This window comes from Thamnophis elegans, chromosome 4, assembly GCF_009769535.1.
Source record: "Thamnophis elegans isolate rThaEle1 chromosome 4, rThaEle1.pri, whole genome shotgun sequence".
Lineage (NCBI taxonomy): Eukaryota > Metazoa > Chordata > Lepidosauria > Squamata > Colubridae > Thamnophis > Thamnophis elegans.
This window is the reverse complement of record NC_045544.1, coordinates 14841550-14864839: the sequence shown is the minus strand read 5'-3', so window position 1 is coordinate 14864839 and position 23290 is coordinate 14841550. Positions and strand designations below refer to the sequence as shown.

Here is a 23290-nt window from a genome sequence, read left to right as displayed (position 1 = left end):
CTTCTTCTTCTTCTTCTTCTTCTTCTTCTCCTCCTCCTCCTCCTCCTTCCCCTTCTTCTTCCCCTTCCCCTTCTTCTTCTTCTTCTTCTTCTTCTTCTTCTTCTTCTTCTTCTTCTTCTTCTTCTTCTTCTTCTTCTTCTTCTCCTCCTCCTCCTCCTCCTCCTCCTCCTCCTCCTCCTCCTCCTCCTCCTCCTTCTTCATTGAATTACTTCTGCGCTGTTGGAAATAGGATGCTGGAATATATAAATAGTCCTCAATTTACAACCATTTGTTTAGTCACTGTGAAGTTACTGAAAAGAGTGATTTATCAGCGTATACCCATGATCACGTGATCAAAATTCAAGTGTTTGGGGAATGGCTTGTCTTTACGACCCTGGGGCCACGTGGTCGCCATTTTACCTTCCCAGCTGTAACAAGCACTTAACAACTGCAGTGATTCGATTAAAAGCTGTGGCAAAAAGAGTTGTAAAATCGGGGGTGTCTCGTTCAACAACCACCATGCTTAGCAACAGAAATTTTGGTCCCAATTATGGCAGGCTGAGAACTACTTATACTTCAGATAATTTAAGAGTTCTTACTTTCTAACAAACAGCAACAATTATACTTTCTAGAAAAATCAAAAGCAGATAACTGTCAAATATGTATTTACAGTAGCATTGTAATGTTTTTTTAATCATTCTTATAGATTTATTATTTCATTTAATAGGTTATAATATACTGTTTGGGTTGCTTTATTTACCATCCCTTCCTCCTGTTGTAACACCACCTTATTTTCCCTTTCTTTTCTCCCTCCCTCCCTTCTCTACTTCCTTCCTTCCTTCTCTCCTTTTCCTTCCTTCTTCCTGTACCTTTCTCCTACTCCCGCTCTTCCTCTTTCCCTTCCTACCCTCTCTCCTCCTCCTTTACATCCTCCTCTCCTTACCTCTTTCTTTTCACCCTCTCTCCTTTCTCTACTTTTTTCCTTCCTCCTCTCCTTCCCCTTCCTTCTTCCCTTACCTCTCCTTTGCTCCTGCTCTTCCTCTTTCCTTTCCTACCCTCTCTCCTTCCTTTTCTCTCCCTTCCATCCTCCTTTCCTTTCCCTTTCCTTTCTCCCTCCCTCCTCCATTGTAATGTTAACGGAATACAGTCAATGACAGATAAAGACTTGGAGAAAACAATGTCAGTTTAAAAGTCAGGCGAAAGAAGCAAAAGTTGCATTTTCCCCCCTCCTAAAATGCTCTATCGATACTAAATACCCGTATTTCTTTTTACAGAATGCGCACAAGGAATAGATGTAAAAGCCGACATTGTGCTTTTGGTTGATGGCTCCTACAGTATTGGCATTGCCAATTTTGCTAAAGTGAAAGCATTTTTAGAAGTGTTAGTTAAAAGCTTCGAGATTTCGCCTGAAAAAGTCCAAATAAGCCTTGTGCAGTACAGCAGGGATCCATACACGGAATTTCCTTTGAACAAATACAACAGAATTGACGATGTAATTCGAGCTATTAACACCTTCCCCTACAGAGGTGGCTCTACCAACACAGGGAAAGCTATGACCTACGTAAGAGAAAAAGTCCTCATCCCAAACAGGGGCGCAAGACCAAATGTTGCAAGAGTCATGATTCTCATTACCGACGGAAAATCATCCGATGCTTTTAAAGACCCAGCCATAAAACTGAGGAACGCAAATGTAGAGATATTTGCAGTCGGCGTTAAGGATGCTGTACGGTCTGAGTTGGAAGCCATTGCTACCCCTCCTGCGGACGCCCACGTCTACACTGTGGAAGATTTTGATGCTTTTCAAAAAATATCATTTGAACTTACACAGTCTGTCTGTTTACAAATTGAACAGGAACTTGAAGCGATTAAAAGAAAAGGTAAGGTGGTGTTTCTTTCCATGTCGACATGTGTTATGAAAATACTTACGGAGAGAGGGAACAAACGATAAATAGCAGCATGTTGTACTACTACTCTGAGGGAAATTAAATGTTTAAAGCCCAGTTTATGGATTGTTGTAGGGACACGGTGGCTCAGTGGCTAAGACGCTGAGCTTGTTTGTGATCAGAAAGGTCGGCAGTTCGGTGATTCGAATCCCTAGTGCCGCGTAACAGAGTGAGCTCCCATTACTTGTCCCAGCTTCTGCCAACCTAACAGTTCGAAAGCATGTACAAATGCAAGTAGAAAAAATAGGGACCACCTTTGGTGGGAAGGTAACAGTATTCCATGCGCCTTTGGCGTTTAGTCATGCCGGCCACATGACCACAGAGACGTCTTCGGATAGCACTGGCTCTTTGGCTTTGAAACGGAGATGAGCATCGCCCCATAGAGTCAGGAACGACTAGCACATATGTGCAAGGGGAACTTTTACCTTTACTTATTGGATACCTTCCACATCCCTATATAGCTCATAAAAAGCTGGTTTAAAGTTTAAGGTGCTTTCTGGTAGTGGCTTCTGATCTGATAAACAAACTTAAAATAACTCATGACTTGTTTTAAGTTTGTTTCTTTTTCTAGCAATGGGTGAAAGTCATTGCCAGATGACATGAGAACTTAAAAGCCATATGGAGCTACGGGGAAAATTACTATGTGGAATCAGATGTGTTCCCAACCTATCATAAATAACCCTCTCTGTAAATAAAAATGGGGAAAACATTATACTTCGGTCAGTAATGTTTTTGAAATATTGAATGGTATCATTTAAAAGAGTCAGAAATTAAGCATGGAAAGAAAAGCGGGGGGGGGGGATTAATAGAGCAACCTACAGGTGGTCTATGCTTAATGACCAACAATTTGAAGTTACAGCAGTATTGCACAAATGGTAGTTATGGCTGGTCCTTGGAATCAAATCTTCAGTGTCCCTATGGTCAAGGGATCAAAATTTGGGCGCTTGGCAGACCTGTCTGCATTTGCAAACCCAGCGAGTGTTTCAGCTCCTCTGACCTGACTTATCTATCCATCATCCCAATCCCTTTGAGTGCCATGCATTCTGCCTCCCACCCCACACCAACTGATCTGTGCCACCTCCTGCCTCTCACTGCGGATGAGGGTTGCCCAAGTGAGGCAGCTGCTGCTGGCATTTGATTTGATTTGATTTGATTTATTGCATTTCTATGCCGCCCTATTCCCAGAGGGACTCAGGGCGGCTCACAAACCAAAGTAAGGGGGGGGAATACAAACAGGAGGAAAAACAACGGACAAACAACTACAACAATTTAAAAAACACTCAACAACCACACAATTCGAGTGGGGGCAGGGAACTCATCAGCCCCAGGCCTGTCGAAACAACCAGGTTTTAAAGGCTTTGCGGAAAGCCTGAAGGGTGGTGAGGGTCCGAATCTCCACGGGGAGCTCGTTCCAGAGGGCCGGAGCAGCCACAGAGAAGGCCCTCCTCTGGGTGGTAGCCAATCGGCATTGGCCAGTAGATGGAATTCGGAGGAGGCCTAATCTGTGGGATCTAATAGGTCTGTTGGAGGTAATTGGCAGCAGGCGGTCTTTCAAGTACCCAGGTCCAATTTGCGAGGCCTCTGTGCTTGCAACTTGATACCTCCTTGAAGAAAATAACGATTTTGTCAAATACTCCTAAATGAAATTGGATTGTTTTATACAAATGGCAAATCCTTCACTTTGCACTGACCATATGCAAAAAAAGCTCTTTTAACTATAGCAATAGCAATAGCAATAGCAATAGCAGTTAGACTTATATACCGCTTCATAGGGCTTTCAGCCCTCTCTAAGCGGTTTACAGAGTCAGCGTATTGCCTCCAACAATCCGGGTCCTCATTTTACCCACCTCGGAAGGATGGAAGACCTAGTCAACCTTGAGCCGGTGAGATTTGAACAGCCGAACTGCTGAACTGCAGTCAGCTGAAGTAGCCTGCAGTGCTGCACTCTAACCACTGCGCCACCTCGGCTCAACTCAACTCAATGGATCTTTGCCATAGAAACCGGTGTGGATTAATTTCGGTAGCTCTAGTATGAGATACCTAAAAGGCTCAAGTTGGGCAATATTATTTCCCTTCAGTTGGAAGGAATGTTCTATGAGCAGAAGAATCATCTCCATGATGGAGATTTAGTAGGATTCAAGATGCTATCTTTAGAAAAAACAAATAAAATATTTCTTTAATTTTAATTTCATTTATGCTGTTCCAAGTAAATTATTATTATTATTGGTTCATTGTGGAGTCAGATGTTTGGACTAGATTTGGCATTTTTATCCACCTATTGAGTGCTTTTTGAAGAGTTGGAATAGACAGATGTGGATGTTTGTTGGTATTAAATAAAAGTATCATTGCAGGAAAAAAGCTGTTCCAAATAAAACTGCCCTTTTGCAGTTGGCTAATAGTGATTTTGACAATGAAGATGGTGTTTAAGTAGTATTAGAATTAGTATTTTTTAAAATTATATTTGTGTGTTTTTTACATTTTGATAAGTAGGTTAGTTCTATTTTTATTTTATACTTCAATGTGGATGTGTCAGCGTTCCAAATATCATCCAGAATTAAATCAGAGTTCAAGGCATAGCTTTCATCAAAGTTCCAATTTAATAAGACAGACATGTTGGTACAAACTGGAAACCCGGATCTGAAAGCTTCCTGGATTTCCACTCAGTTGAAAGTTCAAAACCTTGCCACCATATCCCACAGGTCCATCACATGGTCCAATCTTCATCTGCCATGCTGGCATTTCCACCCATCTAGTTCCGGTCAGGTGCAGAGGTGCGGAGATAAAAGATGACCTTGGGCTTCTAGAAAGGAATGCTTTATTTTGACAACAACACATTCTTCTCCTTACTATTCTCCCCTCCCTATTCCTCACTAATGAAACAGCATAGTAAAATAATAGAAAGTGTGGCAGGCCAAAGATCCTAAAAAAAATATGCCTGCAGGTCTGACAGGATGTTTTAACTTTGGTTCTGTTCTCTGACTGTTTTTATTGCTGATTTTTTAAAATAAAGCAGCACAAGTCTACGGTTGATTTGGAGGCATATAAGTGAAATAAATACATACGTTGTTATTAATGTTCCCTGTGCAGTAGGATGTGGAGTCTGTGGTGTGAACCAAAAGACCAATGTAGTTTTAGGTTGCTTCAACTAAAGTATAGCTTTCAAGTGATAGGTTACAATCATTCTTTTTCATTGTACTTTGGCCAAACCTCCGTTTGGGTAAGAGCCGAGTTGGCGCAGTGGTTAGGATACGGTACTGCAGGCCACTTCAGCTGACTGTTATCTGCAGTTCAGCGGTTCAAATCTCACCGGCTCAAGGTTGACTCAGCCTTCCATCCTTCCGAGGTGGGTGAAATGAGGACCCAGACTGTGGGGGCGATACGCTGACTCTGTAAACCGCTTAGAGAGGGCTGAAAGCCCTATGAAGCGGTATATAAATCTAACTGCTATTGCTATTGCCTGATTCTGGGCACTCCACTTTAAAAATACAAGGAAACTCAGATGGGGTTCAGAAAGGTAATGAGAAAAGGTAATGTTATCAGGAGACTAGAAAACAGACTGAAGGAGCTAGGTGTCCTTAGCCTTGAGAAAAGAAAATTGGTTGTGAGAATGGAATTCCAGAAAGCATATCACACAAAAGAAAGTAAATACTTCTTTACCTGTTCTTTATATTCCAGAGGGCAGGGTGTGGAGTAATATGATTTACGTTTCTAGAAGGCGGTAGGAATAGTTTGACAGTTAAACCATTTACTCAGGGAAATAATGGGCTCACCTTCCCCTCTAGGTGTTCACGTACAAAATAGTCAGGCATCTATTGCGGATGCTTTAAATTTTATCTTTGGCACTGAATAAAGGGTTGGACTGGGTGGCCTAAATGCTCTTCCCAACTCTGTTATTCTATGACCTTCAGGCTTAGCTACCAAAGGCAGCTAACCAGGTGATAGTAGAGCAGGCTCTGGATTAAGAGTTTTCCCAACTCTCAGCTTCTTTTTTTGTTGCCTGCCAAAGAGAATCGGACAAACTTCAGATACCAGAAAGAGATGTGCACATGAAAAAAACAGAACTCTTCACCGTGGCCTTCTCCCCCAATTAAATTGTTACTATTTTAAGCTATTATTTGCTTTGATTTCCGATCAGAGTGGCATAGACTCATATTAGCACTGTGCTAGCTGGTTTGATTCTTCATTACTGTGATACTTATTGGTTTCAAATAATTAGATTTTTTGGGGTGTGTGTGTGTTTTGTTATTTATTTAAGTAGAGCATGGGTCATCAACCTGGTCCCTACCGCCCACTATAGGGCATTTTGGGATTCCAGGTGGGCTGTAGGGATTTCGGAGGTTAAAACCTCCTTTTGAGCGAGTGGGCAAGCACGAGCACACACATCAATAAACCAATGTGTGCATGCAATCAAACAAGCAAACAAATGGGAAGAGGAAGGGGAGGAATGGAAACTGATAGCAGGGACAGGCAGATAAGTTTGTTATCTTATAAAATAAAGCGGAGCAGAACAGTTGCAAAATAGGAGAAAGAAAAGTTATAGGCAGGAGAGAATTGTTGTTAGCTAATAATAATAAGTGGGCTAACTAGCTCAGCCTTACTTTTGTACATTGCCCTAAGGAAGGTAAAAAAAGGAGATAAAAAGGAAAAGATAAAAAAAATTAACAACAAAGGGAAGAAAAATAGAGAAAAGGGGATAAAATAAAGGAGCAGAGTAAGCAGTGTTTAGTCTGGCTCATAAATTAAGTTTTGTTATCTTATAAAATAAAAGAAAGAAATAAGTAAAGGAAGAAGAAGGAGAAACTAAAAAAGGCAAAAAGAGATCCTTGATATAGTGAAATACTATAAGAAAGGTAAAGAAGAAGAAGGCAGGAAAAGGAATTTTTTTTGATGTTGACACTTAATAAAAATTGGCACCTAATACAGCATTGTTTTTGGTGTTTGTAATAAAAGGGAAAAGAGGAGGGGAAAAAGCACTGTGTGGAGTGCAGATCAAAACGTCAGAGTAAAAGTAGTTGTTAAATTGTGAAACAAATTTAGAAGCCATGTCTGAAAAAAAGAAATATGCTCATGTTCCACACTTGCGCAAAAACTGGTGGGCGGTAAGGAAATTTTTCCATCAAGAAACATCCATTAGTGGGCGGTAGGTAGAAAAAGGTTGACTACCACTGAAGTAGAGTATGCTGTGCCTCTTTCACAGTAAATATTACTCTGTCTTATTTTCTTGAAAAAATGAATGGGATATTTCTGAAGTCTGCATATCAGTTAGTTAAATTTATTGAATACATCCTCTCTTTCTTAATAGGTACTTAAGCCAGTGTAGTTGATCATGAAGACTTGGGTTTTCTTCCAGGCAATGGGTGGGATGTTATCTGGAGACCTCTGGCATGAGTGTATTATGTCCAATGGTTTGTGTTTTAATTGAGTTTCAGCTGATTTCTGCTTTAATGTAATTGTCTTTTGTTTTTTTTTCACTGCTCAAGGGTCATGCTGTGGTTGTTGTCTACTATACATAAAGCATACTAGTTAGAAAAAATGTTATGAATTCCTTTTTTTTTAAGTAAGATTAGTCAGATTTTTGTTTTTATTTAAGATGTGGGTGGCTTAGCAAGCAAGCTGAACAAGACTTTACTACAATAGAGCAGGGGTGTCAAACTTGATTTCGTTGAGAGCTTCATAAAGGTTGTGTTGGACTTCTGGGGGGGGGGGCGTAACGTAGCCAGGGTGGGCATGGCCAGCTTGACGTCACTCATGTCTGGGGCGCCTGTGGTGGCCCTAGTGCTCTGCCAGTGAAAATGGGCTTCCAATCTCCGTTTTTGGCTGGGATGGCCTCTTGCAACCCTCTGCCACATGTGGCCCTTACGAGCTCCATTTTTGCTGGCAGAGATACCCTGGGCTGGTCTTTTGCTGTTTCCAGGGTAGCCCTGCAAGCCAGATCTAAGCACCCCACAGTCTGGATCTGGCCCGTGGGCCTTGAGTTTGACACCCCTGACACAGAGAAATCACATTTTTCCCCATATAGACTTTACTACATGGAGAATTCAAGTTTTCCTCCACATATCTCTGGAATTTAAAACATTTATCTAACGGTGCTTTGCTTACTAAACTGTTATTTTTTAACAGCTCACTTACCTGCAAGGAACTTGGAATTTTCTGAAGTTACTTCTAACAGCTTCAAAGTTACCTGGTCTCCAGCAGGAGAAAGTGTTTTGTTTTACCTTATCAAGTATAAAGAGGCTCTTGGTGGAGAGGAAGTCAGTGTTTCTGTACGTGCTCCAGTTACTAACACAGTCCTTACTAATTTACTACCAAAAACTACATATTCTGTCAGTGTGATTGCAGAATATGAAGATGGTGATGGACCTCCACTGGATGGGAACGAAACGACTTTAGAAGGTACCTTTCCTGTTGCCTTGATTCTGTTCTTCTGTTTGAACCCTAATATAGAGATCTAAATCTTTCTTACCAAGTTAAGGTGGTTGCTCCTGAACAACACCAGCAATTGAGAGTTAATTATGTATGAATTCCAATTTTATTGTGTCCAGATAAATAGCTAAGAGTTCACATGAGGAGAAATACATTGTTACATGAGAAATGCAGCAAACTTTCCCATTGACTTATGAATGTAAGAAAGACATGGAACAATATATAATGGATTTATTTCAAAGAAGCTGCATTTGTTTGATGTAAATAAATTTCTCAATAAAATAAACATGCATACAAGAATAAATTTTTAAATTAGACTGTGAATAGAAAGAAGAGGATTATGGTTCATATATATATATATATATATATATATATATGTATGTATGTATGTATGTATGTATGTGTATGTGTGTATATATATATATATGTTCTTGGGTATAATTCCTTATTTTAAAAATAATGCATTGTACCTGAGACTTGTGTGTATGCGTGTATTTAATTTGGGCACATTATGATAAAGACATTTAACATTCACAGGACTACAGAACTTATAAGGATAATTAAAAAAATATCTCCATGTGATAACAGAAACTATTTTACACTAAATTCTTATCTGAACATTTACTCCACTTTGTCATCTATACCTTATTAATCCTTGCATGTTGATATTTGTATTAAACTCTTTATATATCTTACTATTAGGTTTTTAGAATGCTAAAAAGTCTTTAATCAATCGCTTCTTTTTTCCTCATCTCTAGCATATAGTAGGTATTCTTTATAGTACAATGAAATTTTGGGCTCTGATTTAGTGAATTTTGGATGCAATGGATAAAAATCTATGTCCAGATATCTGTTCAACTAACTAATGAAATTCATTATATCCAAAGTTCTCTAGATTATTCATGTAATTTTATTATAAATATATGTAATGTTTGTAATTGATTTATATCATTTGTTTCAATACAAATGATATAAATCCATATTTAATAAACGTTGGGCTATAATGGATGCTACTTTTCTCTGAATAGTTACTCAAACCAGGCTTTTATTGCACTTTTAAATAAAAATAATAAAATTTCAAGTGAATATTAAGAAGCAATATTTTGGAATGTGCTTCATATGTTTTAATGAATGGTTTAACTATCAATTATTTATTAAATCTGTCCTTCATTTACAGATATTAAGGTCATCTACAAAAATGAGCAAATATTAATTTTATTTGTATGGCCACCCATGTCAAACCAATGGTTGTGGACACAATTAAAATAGCTAAAACACAATACAAAAAGATATTAAATACAAATAGCAGCCAAGAGATATTATAATTTGTCCATGTCAACATAACCAGGAAACAGGGCCCTTAGCCTGGTCTTTAAGACCTTCTAACGTGTAGGCTGGTCTTCAAGACTTTCTGAAATGTCAACGGGATTGGGGTCTTCCTTATCTTTGGAGGGATAATATTCCAGAAAGAAGGGCTAAGGCAGAGAAGGCATGTTTCCTAACTCCCACCAGCCAACATTTCTTGGCTGATAGGACCTGAAGCATATCCATTCTGCCAGAAAAAATTGGATAGATAGGGAAATGGTTCCTCAAGTAACCCAGTCCTAAGCCATAAAGGACTTTAAAGGTGGACGGCCAATTCCTTGAATTGCACCTGGAAGCACAATGACAACCAATGCAGTGAACACAAAGCTTGAAAGACAGGAAATTCATTAAACTGAAGTAACTCACCAGTGTAAAATTCCTCAGCAAATAAACAGTTTTGATACAGCCCCAATTATACTTTCATAGGAAGGTAATTCTATAGTTGGAAACTGTCCATCTTTCATAGCACTGACAAAAAGTGTTAAAGCATGAACAGAATAATACGATCATATAACCTAGCAAGATTTTATTTGTATATTTATTTTGAGATGAATTAAAATATGGGGCTAATACTTACAATTTTTGGAAAAAATATTTTTAGTCATAGGATCTCCACGAAACCTGAAAGTAACCGATGAAACAACGGATAGTTTTAAAGTTGGATGGTCACCAGCTCCAGGGAATGTTCTCAGATACAGACTCGCATATAAACCGGTTACTGGTGGGGAAACAAAACAAGTAACCATCCCAGCAAATGAAAGGGCAAGCACTCTACATAATCTGATGCCTGATACAACGTATGAAGTTTCCTTAACTGCCGAGTACTTGTCTGGAGTTGGAAGTCCATTGGATGGCTATGGAAAAACTGAAGAAGGTAGATAACCCACATCCTGCTTTTGCAGTCAAATGCATTTTCATATAGGATAAAGCAATACAAATCTTCTAGCCTATCTTCATTGTAAGAGTAAGCGATGATGCATTTCACTGGTTCATTGGCAGCCTGTGGAATAATTGTTTGACATGTCTCATCTTGAGTGTGTTGATTAGTGCATGTTAAGGCACAAATATTTACATGACTTTGCCAATCTCTGAATCCAGTTTCTTTGTAAAGCCACACTTCTTTTTAGCAATAGTATGTATCTGCATCTCTTAAATTTCATTCCAATATCCAAGCAGATCCTTATTTCTTATCTTTTTCTTCCTAAAATTGCGATTTTTAGTCCAGAGATCTATTCCTAACCGTAGTGATGTCAAAATAATGAAACCTCTCCCTTTTTGTACTTGCATTGTGACACTGCACACAAGTACTGTACAGAAAAATTGGAGTTTGTGTCATGATGTCCCATGGCCTAATTCCATACTTGAGGTAGACAGCTATGGTCTTCAAGGATTACTGTGTTGCTTGTCTGACTTTAAACCCCAATGCTATCTGGTATCTCTTGCTTATCCAAGAAGACTTGATTTACCATTCAAAGACTTCAGGTACAAAGGACCAAATTTCCATTTGGTAATTCCATCTAAAATAATAGAAAAGTCCAGATTTGTAGGCAGAAAGTTACACAGTGTTATATAATTGAAAAGAAATTCTGGAAAAGATGAAAAAATGCTTTTTAGACTATAGCTTCCAAACGCAAATAAAAAAACATATATTAATATGGTAATAACAGTCTAATAAATGTAGCACATTACATGGATTATCTTTAAAATGCTTTAAAGGCATTTTCGGCCATTTCTGTGTTCAGTTCAAAGAGTTATCTTAATAACTCTTTGAACTGAATCTTAATTTTTACCTTTTATATATTTTAACATGTCTGCAGTGATGAGCTTACTATGCAAATGATACAAATTAATATTACACATCAATGTATGTGTTTATGTAATGACTGCTTATTATACAAATGATGTCAATTAATGCAGATGACTTAATTTTGGATTTAAAACCTTTGGGAATAGTGATTACCCCACCCATCCAATTAGTTCATTGAATAAAGGTTTGATTGTATTATAAAAAAATAATATTATCATAGTAATTTATTTCACCAACATTTCACAGATAGAAAATTGTTCTTGGAATAGTTTGGTTGGTTTGCTCCTAAGGTGTTTTTTTTTTTAAATTATTTATCCTATATAGTGCTTGGAAAACCGAGAGACTTGAAAGTTTCAGATGCTACAACATCCTCATTGAAGTTATCTTGGAATTCAGCACCTGGGAAAGTGCAGCAGTATCTTGTCACCTACGCTCCAGTGATTGGAGGTCAACCTAAAGAGATAACCCTAAGGGGAGACACCACCAGTACAGTTCTCCCTAACTTGGAACCAGGAACAAAATATGATTTGTCTGTAACCGCTCTTTATGCATCTGGAGCAGGAGAGGCTCTTTCTAAACAAGGAGAAACACTTGAAGGTAAGAACACCTGGATTTATTATGGTTGGAATGGAATACCACATTAATCTGAAAGGAAGAACAAAGACAGGAAATAGGACATTTTCTGTAAAGAGGAAGAATAGACCACCTTCAGAAAGAAAGCCCAGGGTTGCCAATTCCAACTAAAATTAATATTGAAAATTTAGCCTTCTCCAGGAATTTCATGCATGTTTCACATTTGTATAAGCATATGTGTGTATTTCAACATATACTTGAAATACTAGGAATAAAGGACATACTCAATACAACAAAAATGGTGGGTTTGTGAAACATGGTTTATAATTGAGTGAATTAAGTGAATCGGGTCTCTAGAGCCAAGGTGGCGCAGTGGTTAAATGCAGCACTGCAGGCTACTTCAGCTGACTGTAGTTCAGCAGTTCGGCTGTTCAAATCTCACCGGCTCAAGGTTGACTCAGCCTTCCATCCTTCCAAGGTGGGTAAAATGAGGACCCAGATTGTTGGGGGCAATATGCTGACTCTGTAAACCGCTTAGAGAGGGCTGAAAGCCCTATGAAGCGGTATATAAGTCTAACTGCTATTGCTAACTGCTATTGTGGTTTAGCATCTCAAAGAGGATTTCAATTTTCAATGATTGCTTATAAAAAGCAGCTATTCTCTGAGTAGGTTTGACTATAGAGAACTTCCAGAGTATTCATTTGGTCCACAATGAACATTTGGCAAAGAGGATCTGGCTCCTATTCATATTATTTACTCTTCATCCCCTCTGACCATCACCAATTCATCCTGCTCCCTCTGTCCCTGCTTAATACAACTATGTAATTTGAATGACAGAACATAGAAAGACACAACATCCATAAGTATCAAATTCTAAGTATATGGTTAAAGTCTATTATCTATCATAGTGTTATTATTTATGACTTCCATGTCTGAACAGGGTTACATTATGATAGCATCTGTAATCAGAATGTCTCATTACTTGGGCATTCATCCTGTCTTTATCAGTGACAGAGAAGATTAATTGTGTAATTACTATGCATGCTTTTAAATAATGTTCATCCTGTGGAATGTGTTTTTTCCTCAGCTAGACAAGAAAGCTTTGCAAGTAGTTTCAAGGGCTCTAGAGAAGGTTTATGGTCGTGAACTGTTTTATGAGAAAAAATGATCGGAACTTCTGAATTGGGTGCAAACAAACATGATAAGTGAATTGCAGGAGAAATCAAGAGAGCATTTTGCTCATGATCTCAGCACAAAAATGGAGCAAATTTTAGCTTAAATGTTCTTAAGAACAAGCAGTTTTTGTTGGGATGAAAGAATCAAGTTTATTGTGTGTGACAGAGGAAAATCATAAAATAGATTTGGGGAAAAATAAGCAAGAATAGTTGCTTTGATGCAAAGAGCCAATTTAGAACAGGATCCAATCTGGGTCGGTCACCGGAACCAGAGGTTTAGTCTTCCAAGCTTTTAAACTCATGGACTGGAGTCCATTTTCAGGGAACATCTCTCTAGCAGAATGTTTAGAACAATCTTTTAATAGCGGGTTACTCACTGAGTTGGATTGGTAAAATCAGTAGAACAAATTATCCCACCAGCCAGATTTTAGGATCACATTAAATAAAATAGCACTTTTATTATGAAACCTTTTTGGTCCAATATGTTTGGGTGATATATCACACAATGTGTGGAATTTCCCAGATGTCATTATATCATAAATAATCTTTATTGTTATCAAATTTATTAACCTCTCTGGCTTAACCTAGATAGGTATATGTTCTGACCCCCCTCCTCCGTCCAGAAATGAAAGCCGAAACCAACGTAAAGGAGAAGGTTTCTTTTAATCAGTCAAGACTCTCGTTGGCTGCAAGCCACATAAACAAAGAGATAAGCACTCTGGCAGCAAGTCCCACAAAACTTTGGCAGCAATGCAAACAAACTCTGGCAGCAATCCAGCCTGCCAAGTTTGTTTCTGGTTAGTCCTTAACTTTGACTTCTGCAAAAGGGCATGGCACAAGCAGTCTCTTTTATAATCAGGAGAGGATCTTAATAAGCATCAACTGAGCGTAATCATCTCCTATAATTACGCAGTTGCTCCTGCCGCCGAGTAGCCCTTCGATGGTCCCGAAACAACTCACAAGTGTTTTGCTGATCACTCCTCCTGATCCAAGGCTCTAGCGCCATCTGGTGGCCAACCAGTCTGTCCATGCCCTGCTTGGAGTCGGCACCCTGTCCAGGGTCCTCCACCTCCTTCAGGGCCGACTCATAAGACCCCTCGCTGTCAGAGTCTGGCGGCAGCTCCAACGGCACTTGCCGGGCCACAACAGATATGCATATCTCCAGTTCTCCCCATAATTTTTTTTGGTTCTTAAATAAAAACAGCATTTCAGCAATCTGGCTTTGTGGCAGATTATGGACACTTAAGTTTTAAGAAGTGATGATTCCCTCGCTGTGGAAGCTTTACATTTCTGTTTCACTCATTTCATGATGTCACATATTGACATATTGATCCATTCTTGGGATCTCACATACTGTACTCATCTTTAACTTATTCATCCATTGGTGTTGGTCTTGGTGTATATCAGTGGTGGGTTTCAAAAATTTTTGGAACCTCTTCTGTAGGTGTGGTCTGCTTTCCGGGTCCACTGGTGGAACCTCTTCTAACTGGTTCAGTAGATTTGACGAACTGGTTCTACCGAATAGGTGCAAACTGGTAGGAACCCACCTCTGGTGTATATGTATATTTTCTCAGGCTTAATGCCTTTTTTAAACTGCTAATTATTTAAGATCTAGAAACTCTATGGAAAGAATAATTTGGGTCTGGGTCAGTAGAGTCCCCTCCTCCAGTTTTTAATGGTTCACTTTTAAACAAAAGCTTTGGGCCCACCAACTTACTTTCTTTTTTTGAATTAAAAAAAAAACAGGAGTGAGTTTGTAAGCTATATTCCCACTTTCCACTAACCCATAGTTAATTGAACCATATCTTATAAATTAATCCAATTGCCTGGTTTTACACAGTCCATTAGATGGTAAACTAGTCACACAACATTGGCTAGATTCATCTAATATACTGATCTGCAAACATGCAAACAGCAATTAGATTAAATCAGTGTGTTAAGGGTCCTGTTTTTTGGCTTTACTGTCAGTTGGTTAACTGTCTTGGCTGCTCTATGTTTATTTTATTGTTGTTTTTATTGTTTTAACTGTTTTATAGTTTCAGTATAGTGGGTCACCCAGAGTCACTTGGCTGAGATGAGTGGCAATAAAAATTGAATAAATAAAATAAATAAATGTGCACATCCAGCATCAAGATCTTTTAATAGTTAAAGCATAATGCTAAATGAGATTGACTCTACATTCCTATTTAATAGCCCAAGAAGTGGTTTGAGTCCAGTGAGTTCATAATTATTGGCATAAATCCCAGTAACCGCAGACTCCAGATGGTTTGCCATAATTTGACCTGTGGTTCATCAATGGAATACAATTTACTTTAAGTCCATTCGTGAGTTAACCCCCTGTTAAGGATTTTCACTTGTAACATACTCTTTAATATATGCTGTCTTTGAGATTTCCTGTCTGATTCCTTCTTTTCATTACTTTTGTGGCATAAATTTTGATACATTGAGGATTTTTTTTAAAAAAAGGGGCCTTCAAGTGATTTTCCCCTTCTTATTCTGCTAACTCCTTTCTCTTGAGGTCTTCCATTTAATTATTATTATTTTTTTTTTAATTATAGACATTTATAGGCCGCCCTTTTCCCTGAGGGGACTCAGGGCGGCTTACAGTCAAAAAGAAATGTGCACAAAAGTAAATTAAATAGTAAAACTCAACATTCACTCAACATTCGGGAGGGGCAAAAGTAAACTTATCCCCAGGCCTGACGGGCTAGCCAGTTCTTGAGGGCTGTGCGGAAGGCCTGGACGGTGGTGAGGGTACGAATCTCCACGGGGAGATTGTTCCATAGTGTCGGAGCCGCAACAGAGTAGTCGCCAGTCGGCACTGACTGGCGGATGGAATACGGAGGAGGCCAACTCTATGCGATCTGATGGGACGCAGGGAGGTAATTGGCAGAAGGCGGTCTCTCAAATAGCCAGATCCACTACCATGGAGCGCTTTATAGGTGGTGAGTAGAACCTTGAAGTGCACCCGGAGATCGACAGGTAGCCAGTGCAGCTCACGGAGGATTGGTGTTATGTGGGCGAACCGTGGTGCGCCCACAATCACTCGCGCGGCCGCATTCTGGACTAGCTGAAGTCTCCGGATGCTCTTCAAGGGCAGCCCCATGTAGAGCACATTACAGTATTCCAGCCTGGAGATCACAAGGGCTCGAGTGACTGTTGTGAGGGCCTCCCGATTCAGGTAGGGCCGCAACTGGCGCACCAGGCGAACCTGGGCAAATGCCCCCCTGGTCACAGCTGAGAGATGGTGGTCAAAAGTCAGCTGTGGGTCCAGGAGGACTCCCAAGTTGCGGGCCCTTTCTGAGGGGTGTAAGTTTTGTCCCCCAAGCCTGAGTGATGGTATGTTGATCAAATTTTTGGGAGGAAAACACAACAGCCACTCGGTCTTGTCTGGGTTGAGTATCAGCTTGTTTGCTCTCATCCAGTCTTTAACGGCTTCTAGACCCCGGTTCATCACATCCACCGCTTCATTGAGTTGGCACGGGGCGGACAGATACAACTGTGTATCTTCCGCATATTGGTGGTATTTTATCCCGTGCCTTCGGATGATCTCGCCCAGTGGTTTCATGTAAATGTTAAATAGTAGGGGGGATAGGACCGATCCCTGCGGCACCCCATAAGTTAGGGGCCTCAGGGACGATCTCTGCCCCCCCACCAACACCGACTGCGACCTGTCCGAGAGATAGGAGGAGAACCACTGCAAAACAGTGCCGCCCACCCCTATCTCCCGCAGTCGTCGCAGAAGGATACCATGGTCGATGGTATCGAAAGCCGCTGAGAGGTCCAGGAGAACTAGGATGGAAGCATGGCCTCCGTCCCTAGCTCTCCAGAGATCATCGGTCAATGCGACCAAAGCGGTTTCTGTGCTGTAACCGGGTCTGAAGCCAGACTGGAAGGGGTCAAGATAGTTAGCTTCCTCCAAGGTACGCTGAAGCTGGAGAGCCACCACCTTCTCAACAACCTTCCCTACAAAGGGGAGGTTGGAGACTGGACGATAGTTATTAAGAACAGCTGGATCCAAGGACGGTTTCTTCAGGAGGGGTCTTACCACCGCTGTCTTGAGCGCGGTGGGAAAGTACCCCTCCCGAAGAGAGGCGGTAACAACCGCCTGGATCCAGCCTCGTGTCACCTCACTGCTGTTGGCAACCAGCCAGGAGGGACACGGGTCCAGTATGCAGGTGGAGGCACTCACAGCTCGCATAGCCTTGTCCACATCCCCGGAGGCAACTTCCTGAAACTCAACCCAGAGATGGTTTGCCAAGTCTTCTCCTTGTGTCTCGGCTGGATCTACTGGGGTGGAGTCCAGGTCCGCTCGAAACCGGGCAACTTTGTCCGCCAAGAACTGGACATACTCCTCAGCCTTACCCTTAATCTTCATTTTTTACTCAAAGCCAAACTTAGAGGTCAAGGGCTAAAAATAAAACAAAATGGTAAACAGAGCAATTGTTATGAGTCGCAACCGGTTGTTAGCTCAGAATTAAATGTTTCTATGTGCTACTGTTTAGTAGTCTGTTTTTCCCATAGAGAGGAGGTGTAAGAACAGTTCCATCAAGAGCCTGCTTCTTGGCCTTGAGGTATAATGTCAAATGACAAGGACATGCTTTCTTTCAAAAAGATTGAATTGCATACAGGACTTGGTGAATGTTTCTCTTGTTACTTGGGTTCTGTAGTTTTTAAATAAGGTATCTTTGTTGGACCAAGAAGATATTGTTTTCAAAATGATAATTTAATAGTTTATTATACAAATAAGTAACAGTACATTCTGAACTCAGGTTGTTCTACAATAATTTACAGTGATTGTTCTAGTACAGATCTGTGACTTTATAAATAAATGTTGATTTGTTACAGACTTTGTTTCTACTTAAGTTAAAATATTTGTTTATATCTTAAATGTTTTATCTTCATTTTTTTCTGCCACAGCTGTTGTATTTTTCCCAACATCTTTTTCTTTCAAGGCCCTTTCTACCTGGCCCCAGCACCAACCATCTGATCCCTAACAATATTTTTCCCAAGTTATTTATTCTATACATGTAGTAACGTGGCTTCCTTGCAGAATTCAAAGGCCAATAATAACTCCAAGAAGTAACCTTCAAAAACATCAATCACTACAATGCCTTGTGAAAGTCCAGATCACTTTTCTAGCATTAATAGCAATAGCAGTTAGACTTATATACCGCTTCATAGGGCTTTCAGCCCTCTCTAAGTGGTTTACAGAGTCAGCATATCGCCCCCACAGTCTGGGTCCTCATTTGACCCACCTCGGAAGGATGGAAGGATGAGTCAACCTTGAGCCGGTGAGATTAGAACCGCTGAACTGCAGATAACAGTCAGCTGAAGTGGCCTGCAGTACTGCACCCTAACCACTGCGCCACCTCGGCTCTTAAAAAATGGCAACCTTCAAAACCAGTAGCTTAAGTAGGAAATGGGATCTCATCAGGGATGGGCTGCTATGGGTTCGCCCGAGTTCGGGAGAATCAATAGCTAATGTTATGCCTGGTTCCAAGAACCTCCAAATCCCAACTCTGGCTGGCCCCACCCCACCTCTTCTCCTCTCCCCTCCCAGGAATCTCCACGCGGCCTGTTTTGTAAGTGCAGGGCACATGTGGAAGCTCGGGGAGGGAGAAAAACAGGCCTCCTGGAAGTTCCGGAGGGCTAGAAAGGGGCCCATTTCCAGCCTCTGGAGGGCTTCCGGAGCCTGGGGGAGGCAGTTTTCGCCCTCCCAGAGGATCAAGGAAAGCCTCCAGTGCCTGGGGAAAGCAAAACTGCCCCCCTGCTGTGGTGTAGGAGGCTGACAAGGCCATGGCCACCCAGCAACTGGGTGAGAACCCGTTGCTGGAATTTTTGAAGCCGACCCCTGGATCTGATGTTTTAATTCCAGCTACCAATTTCAAAGATTGCAATTAATCATAGATACTTTTATCAAGAAATTATATTTACTATGAAATGGGATTTCTAACAAATCATAACTAAATATCTCTGTTTTTTTTTTCATTAAGTAATGGTCTTTCACGTTTTTACTGAAACACTTTCACACAGCCGAAGTATCTTTTTATTATGTTTCATAGTTAACTTAAAAATACTTTCTCAAAAGAGGACCTCCCACTGATTGAGTCAGTAATACTGCAAGTGACATTTCCTTACAATGAAGGATTTAGCATAACATGAGAACATTTTGAGTTGCAAATGGCTTGCCATACAAAGGGATTCTGTTTCTGCCTTGGAGATTTACTGCTGTCTCATGCATTATTTAAATTAGACGTTTTCCATTTTCTGATACTGACATTTTCAAGAGATAGTTGCCAGTTGTGAAACAATTGTGTTCCTTGTCCCTGCTATGGGAAAGTCATGTTTTTAGGAAAAAATAAATCAACATAGAGGAAATGATACACTGCGCAAGAAAACAGTAACCAGCTTCTTCTAAATATTTTTTAAAAAGAACAGCATATTACACAGTTGCTAGAATACTGTGCGGTAATGGAATAATGTTCACCCCCACGGCAGCTCTGAATTTGTTCTACTGGTTAAACTAAGGATAAACACAATGTATAGTCTTTCTGGATAATTTATTGGCAGTTACCAACTAATTTTGACTTAATTTTTTAAAAAAATATTTTAACTAAAAAAACATAATAGTGGTATCATGACCTAGTGGTGAAGACACTTCCTCTCACTTGGAAAGTTGAGAGTTCAATTCCAGCAGCAGATGTTTCTTTCTCCTAGGGTGCAAAGAAAAGAATATCTGCTGTGAACTCTGCATAGGCGTCAGGAAGGGCATCTGGCAAGTAAATGCTCAGTTCCATCCAGTCTGCCCGACTTTACCCCAAATAATGGGATTACATGGGAGGAGTTTTTTTTAATTCCAAAAATAGAAGTTGGAACCCTGTAAAGCAAAGTCCCAGAAGTAATGTGACTTTTTTTTTCATTAGCATGTTGGTTTGCATGCTGAAAGGAAGCTCAGAAACATAGGGAGATATTGTGCTTTCTGTGACTTGTACAGTTCTACATTTCTTTTCTCCCCATCCTTGAAATGTCTGAAATTCTCAAAGATACTAGGTCACCAAACCTTAACTACAGTAATTAGTTGCTGTTATGCTTCTTATAGGGGAAGAGTAATTATTTTATTAGGTTTTTTTTAATATTGAAAATTGTCCCTTTGGAATGAGCTCCCTCCCCGTGGAGATTTGGACCCTCTCCACCCTTTGGGCCTTCCGGACAGCCTTGAAGACCTGGCTGTCCCAGCAAGCCTGGGGTTGAGTTCCCCCCCCTTACTCGAATTTGCTGTGTCTGTTGTGCTTTTAAATCGTTCATATTGTCTGATTGTTTTTATCTTACTTTTTGTAATTTCCCCTCCCTTGGCTTTGTTCAGCCGCCCTGAGTCCCTTCGGGGAATAGGGCGGCCTACAAATTGAATAAACTCCAAACTCCAACTCTTCAGTACATATAATTTAATTCAAATCAAAGGTGATCAGAAAACTAATCAATTTAATAGGGAAGTTTGTTCTGATTTGCTTCTGGTTATTTCACATATAGTTTGTTAAATAATAATGAATAAGATATGAAATAATTTTCCTGAAAATAGCTAAGGAAAGTCTGTGATTTACACATATTCCCAAGAATGAGTTCTAGTAAATATTAATGGCTAAGTTTCTTCACCCGTTCTGAGGCAGCTACAGTCCTTCTAATAAGGTGAAGAGAGCAAAAGAAAACTTTCTTTCTCCCCTCACTCCCCACACATTTATATGCCAACATTTGTATGCCAATGACACTGGGTCCACAACGATTAAAACAAGAGAAATCCAATTAACAATTAATTTCCAAGTTGGGTAGCATGTAAATTTAATAATAATTGTTATTATTTGAGAAAAAAAAGATGGCAAAAAATGACAAAAAAGGGACAAAAATGAGACAAACAATCTTCACTTTTCCTCACCAAAGACTTGGGTGCAGAATCGGGTCTTCAAGACTCTTGTAAACAATAGGATGGGGACCATCCAAATCTCAGGAAGATCCTTATTCCAGAGGGCAGGTGCTGCTCCAGAGAAGACATGTTTCTGAAATCCTGACAGATGACATTGTTTAATTGAAAGAACTTGGAGCATACCAACCCCGCAAGATCAAATTGGTCAGGCAGATATTATGGGGGATATGGGTTCCTCATGTAACCAGGACCTATGCCATGTAGGTCAATCAACAACCTGACTTGCAGTCTAAGAATCAGTACAGCTTTAGATCTAGGGTTGTTGCATGGACAGACTGAGACATGCCCATAACTGCTCATACAGATGCATTCTGGATGGGTTAATGATTTTGGGTAGTCTTCAAGGGTAGTAAAGGACATTGACCATGGCATACATGACTGTTTGTATGGCCTCCTGATACAACAAAAGGCACAAGACGAAGTTGTACAAAGGCCTTCCTATGCCACAACTGACACCTGCTCTTCAAGCAACAGTTGTGATGTCCAGGAAGACTCCCACATTTAAATGACCTCTATCTAAATGAAGTTCCTGTATTTGAGTCAATAAGATGGAAACAATAGATGTGAAGTGATATTTTGGAAGTATTCATATAATATGAACATGAAATTATAAATTAGCTTTTTGCAACAGACCCCAACATAGTTTCCCTACCTTAAAGCCTGGACAGATCCTACCATCAGATAAAATGAAGTGGTGACCAGTGAAAGGGAGAACAATATATATGATGTAATACAGTAATGGTATTCTATTATTTTCACTACCGGTTCGATAGCGGGAGCGTGTGTGCCTTCTGCATGTGCAGAAGGTCCGTGATAATGTCAGGGTAGGTGGGCGGAGCCTTGCGCCACCATCACTCCCAGTTCGCTCAAACTGGTGGAACCACCAGCATACTCCCTCTGATGTAATAGGAGGAATGGGCATTGCTTTAGAACAGAGGCACTGCAATTTGAGATTATGATCTTCCAGATGTCATAGAAAGCGTGATTCCAATTTGTCCTTTCTTTTAGGAGTTGCGCAATTTTGAAATCACATTTATTTATTTTATTATATTTTAACGCCGCCCAACTCCTAAAAAAGTGTCTCTCGGCAGTGTACAACATAACAGTTAAAAACTCCATAACAATCTAAAAACAGTCAAACATAAGTAAAATAAACATATAAAATAAGCACCCAAGAATGCAGAACAATGGCCCTCGTATGTTGACTTTTCAGGCTGTTCCTAGGATCCCCAATTGCTGAAATTGGGCTATATTGAAGGGTGCAGATGGGTGACAAGGATGGTTCACTCCAGTATTAGAACACCGTGTGTCACATAATCAACTCAGCAACTTTTAAACTAAGCACTGGTCTAATGGACAATCACGCCATATCCCTAGGACTAAATAAAATTCTGCTTCCAGCTTTGTTGGTTTTTGAATACTTGGTTGCTTGATGTGCCATTTGTCCTAGGTTTTGAAGCCAAATGCATGCAAGGTTTGGTAGTTATCCTAGATTGTAATGTTGTAATATGGCCAGCCCAATAGTATCCTAAGGGATAAATTGTGAAATAGCCAATTTCTCCAGTGTAGGATTTCTAGAAGGTTGGACTCCTGTAATAAAGGATGTAACAAAATCACGAAGCCCCCAATTTAGGAAAGGCTACTTGGAAAAGTAAACAGCACAGCTGTAAAGACTATGTTCCTCTTATTTCCTAACTTAGCAGGCTAAAAAGTATTTAGAGTAGAGGTGAATGTAATGATCTGCATATGTGGAAAACTAATTCATGAGCCACTGGAACGTCTTCAAAACAATGTATGCATTCAGTGCTTGGCGCACACCTACTGTTAAACTGCCAAATTCTAACATATCTTTGACTCCATCCCATGGCCCATCTCACTGTTTCTATGAGCTTTAATGTCTTGTCCTTGATCTGATTTTTTTATAAAATGACCAGGCAAAGAAATTGTTTTTATGAAGCTGGAGTAAATCTATATTAGTTCCCTCTTATTTTCTGCACTGAAGCTGAAATCACTGTGGTTACATGGTACTTACTTAGAAATTGAAGGC

The 23290-nt window shown here is 40.0% G+C and overlaps 1 protein-coding gene across 3 annotated transcripts in view; it reads left to right on the top strand.

Moving 5' to 3' along the window:
- Positions 1-23290, top strand: part of COL12A1 (collagen type XII alpha 1 chain) — a 148033-nt gene that overhangs the window by 29983 nt on the left and 94760 nt on the right. For all 3 annotated transcript variants that reach the window (XM_032215657.1, XM_032215655.1, XM_032215656.1), the window contains exons 10-13: positions 1254-1856; positions 8043-8315; positions 10312-10584; positions 11842-12114. In XM_032215657.1, coding sequence (XP_032071548.1) covers positions 1254-1856; positions 8043-8315; positions 10312-10584; positions 11842-12114 — 1422 coding nt within the window. The remainder of the gene's footprint in view (positions 1-1253; positions 1857-8042; positions 8316-10311; positions 10585-11841; positions 12115-23290) is intronic.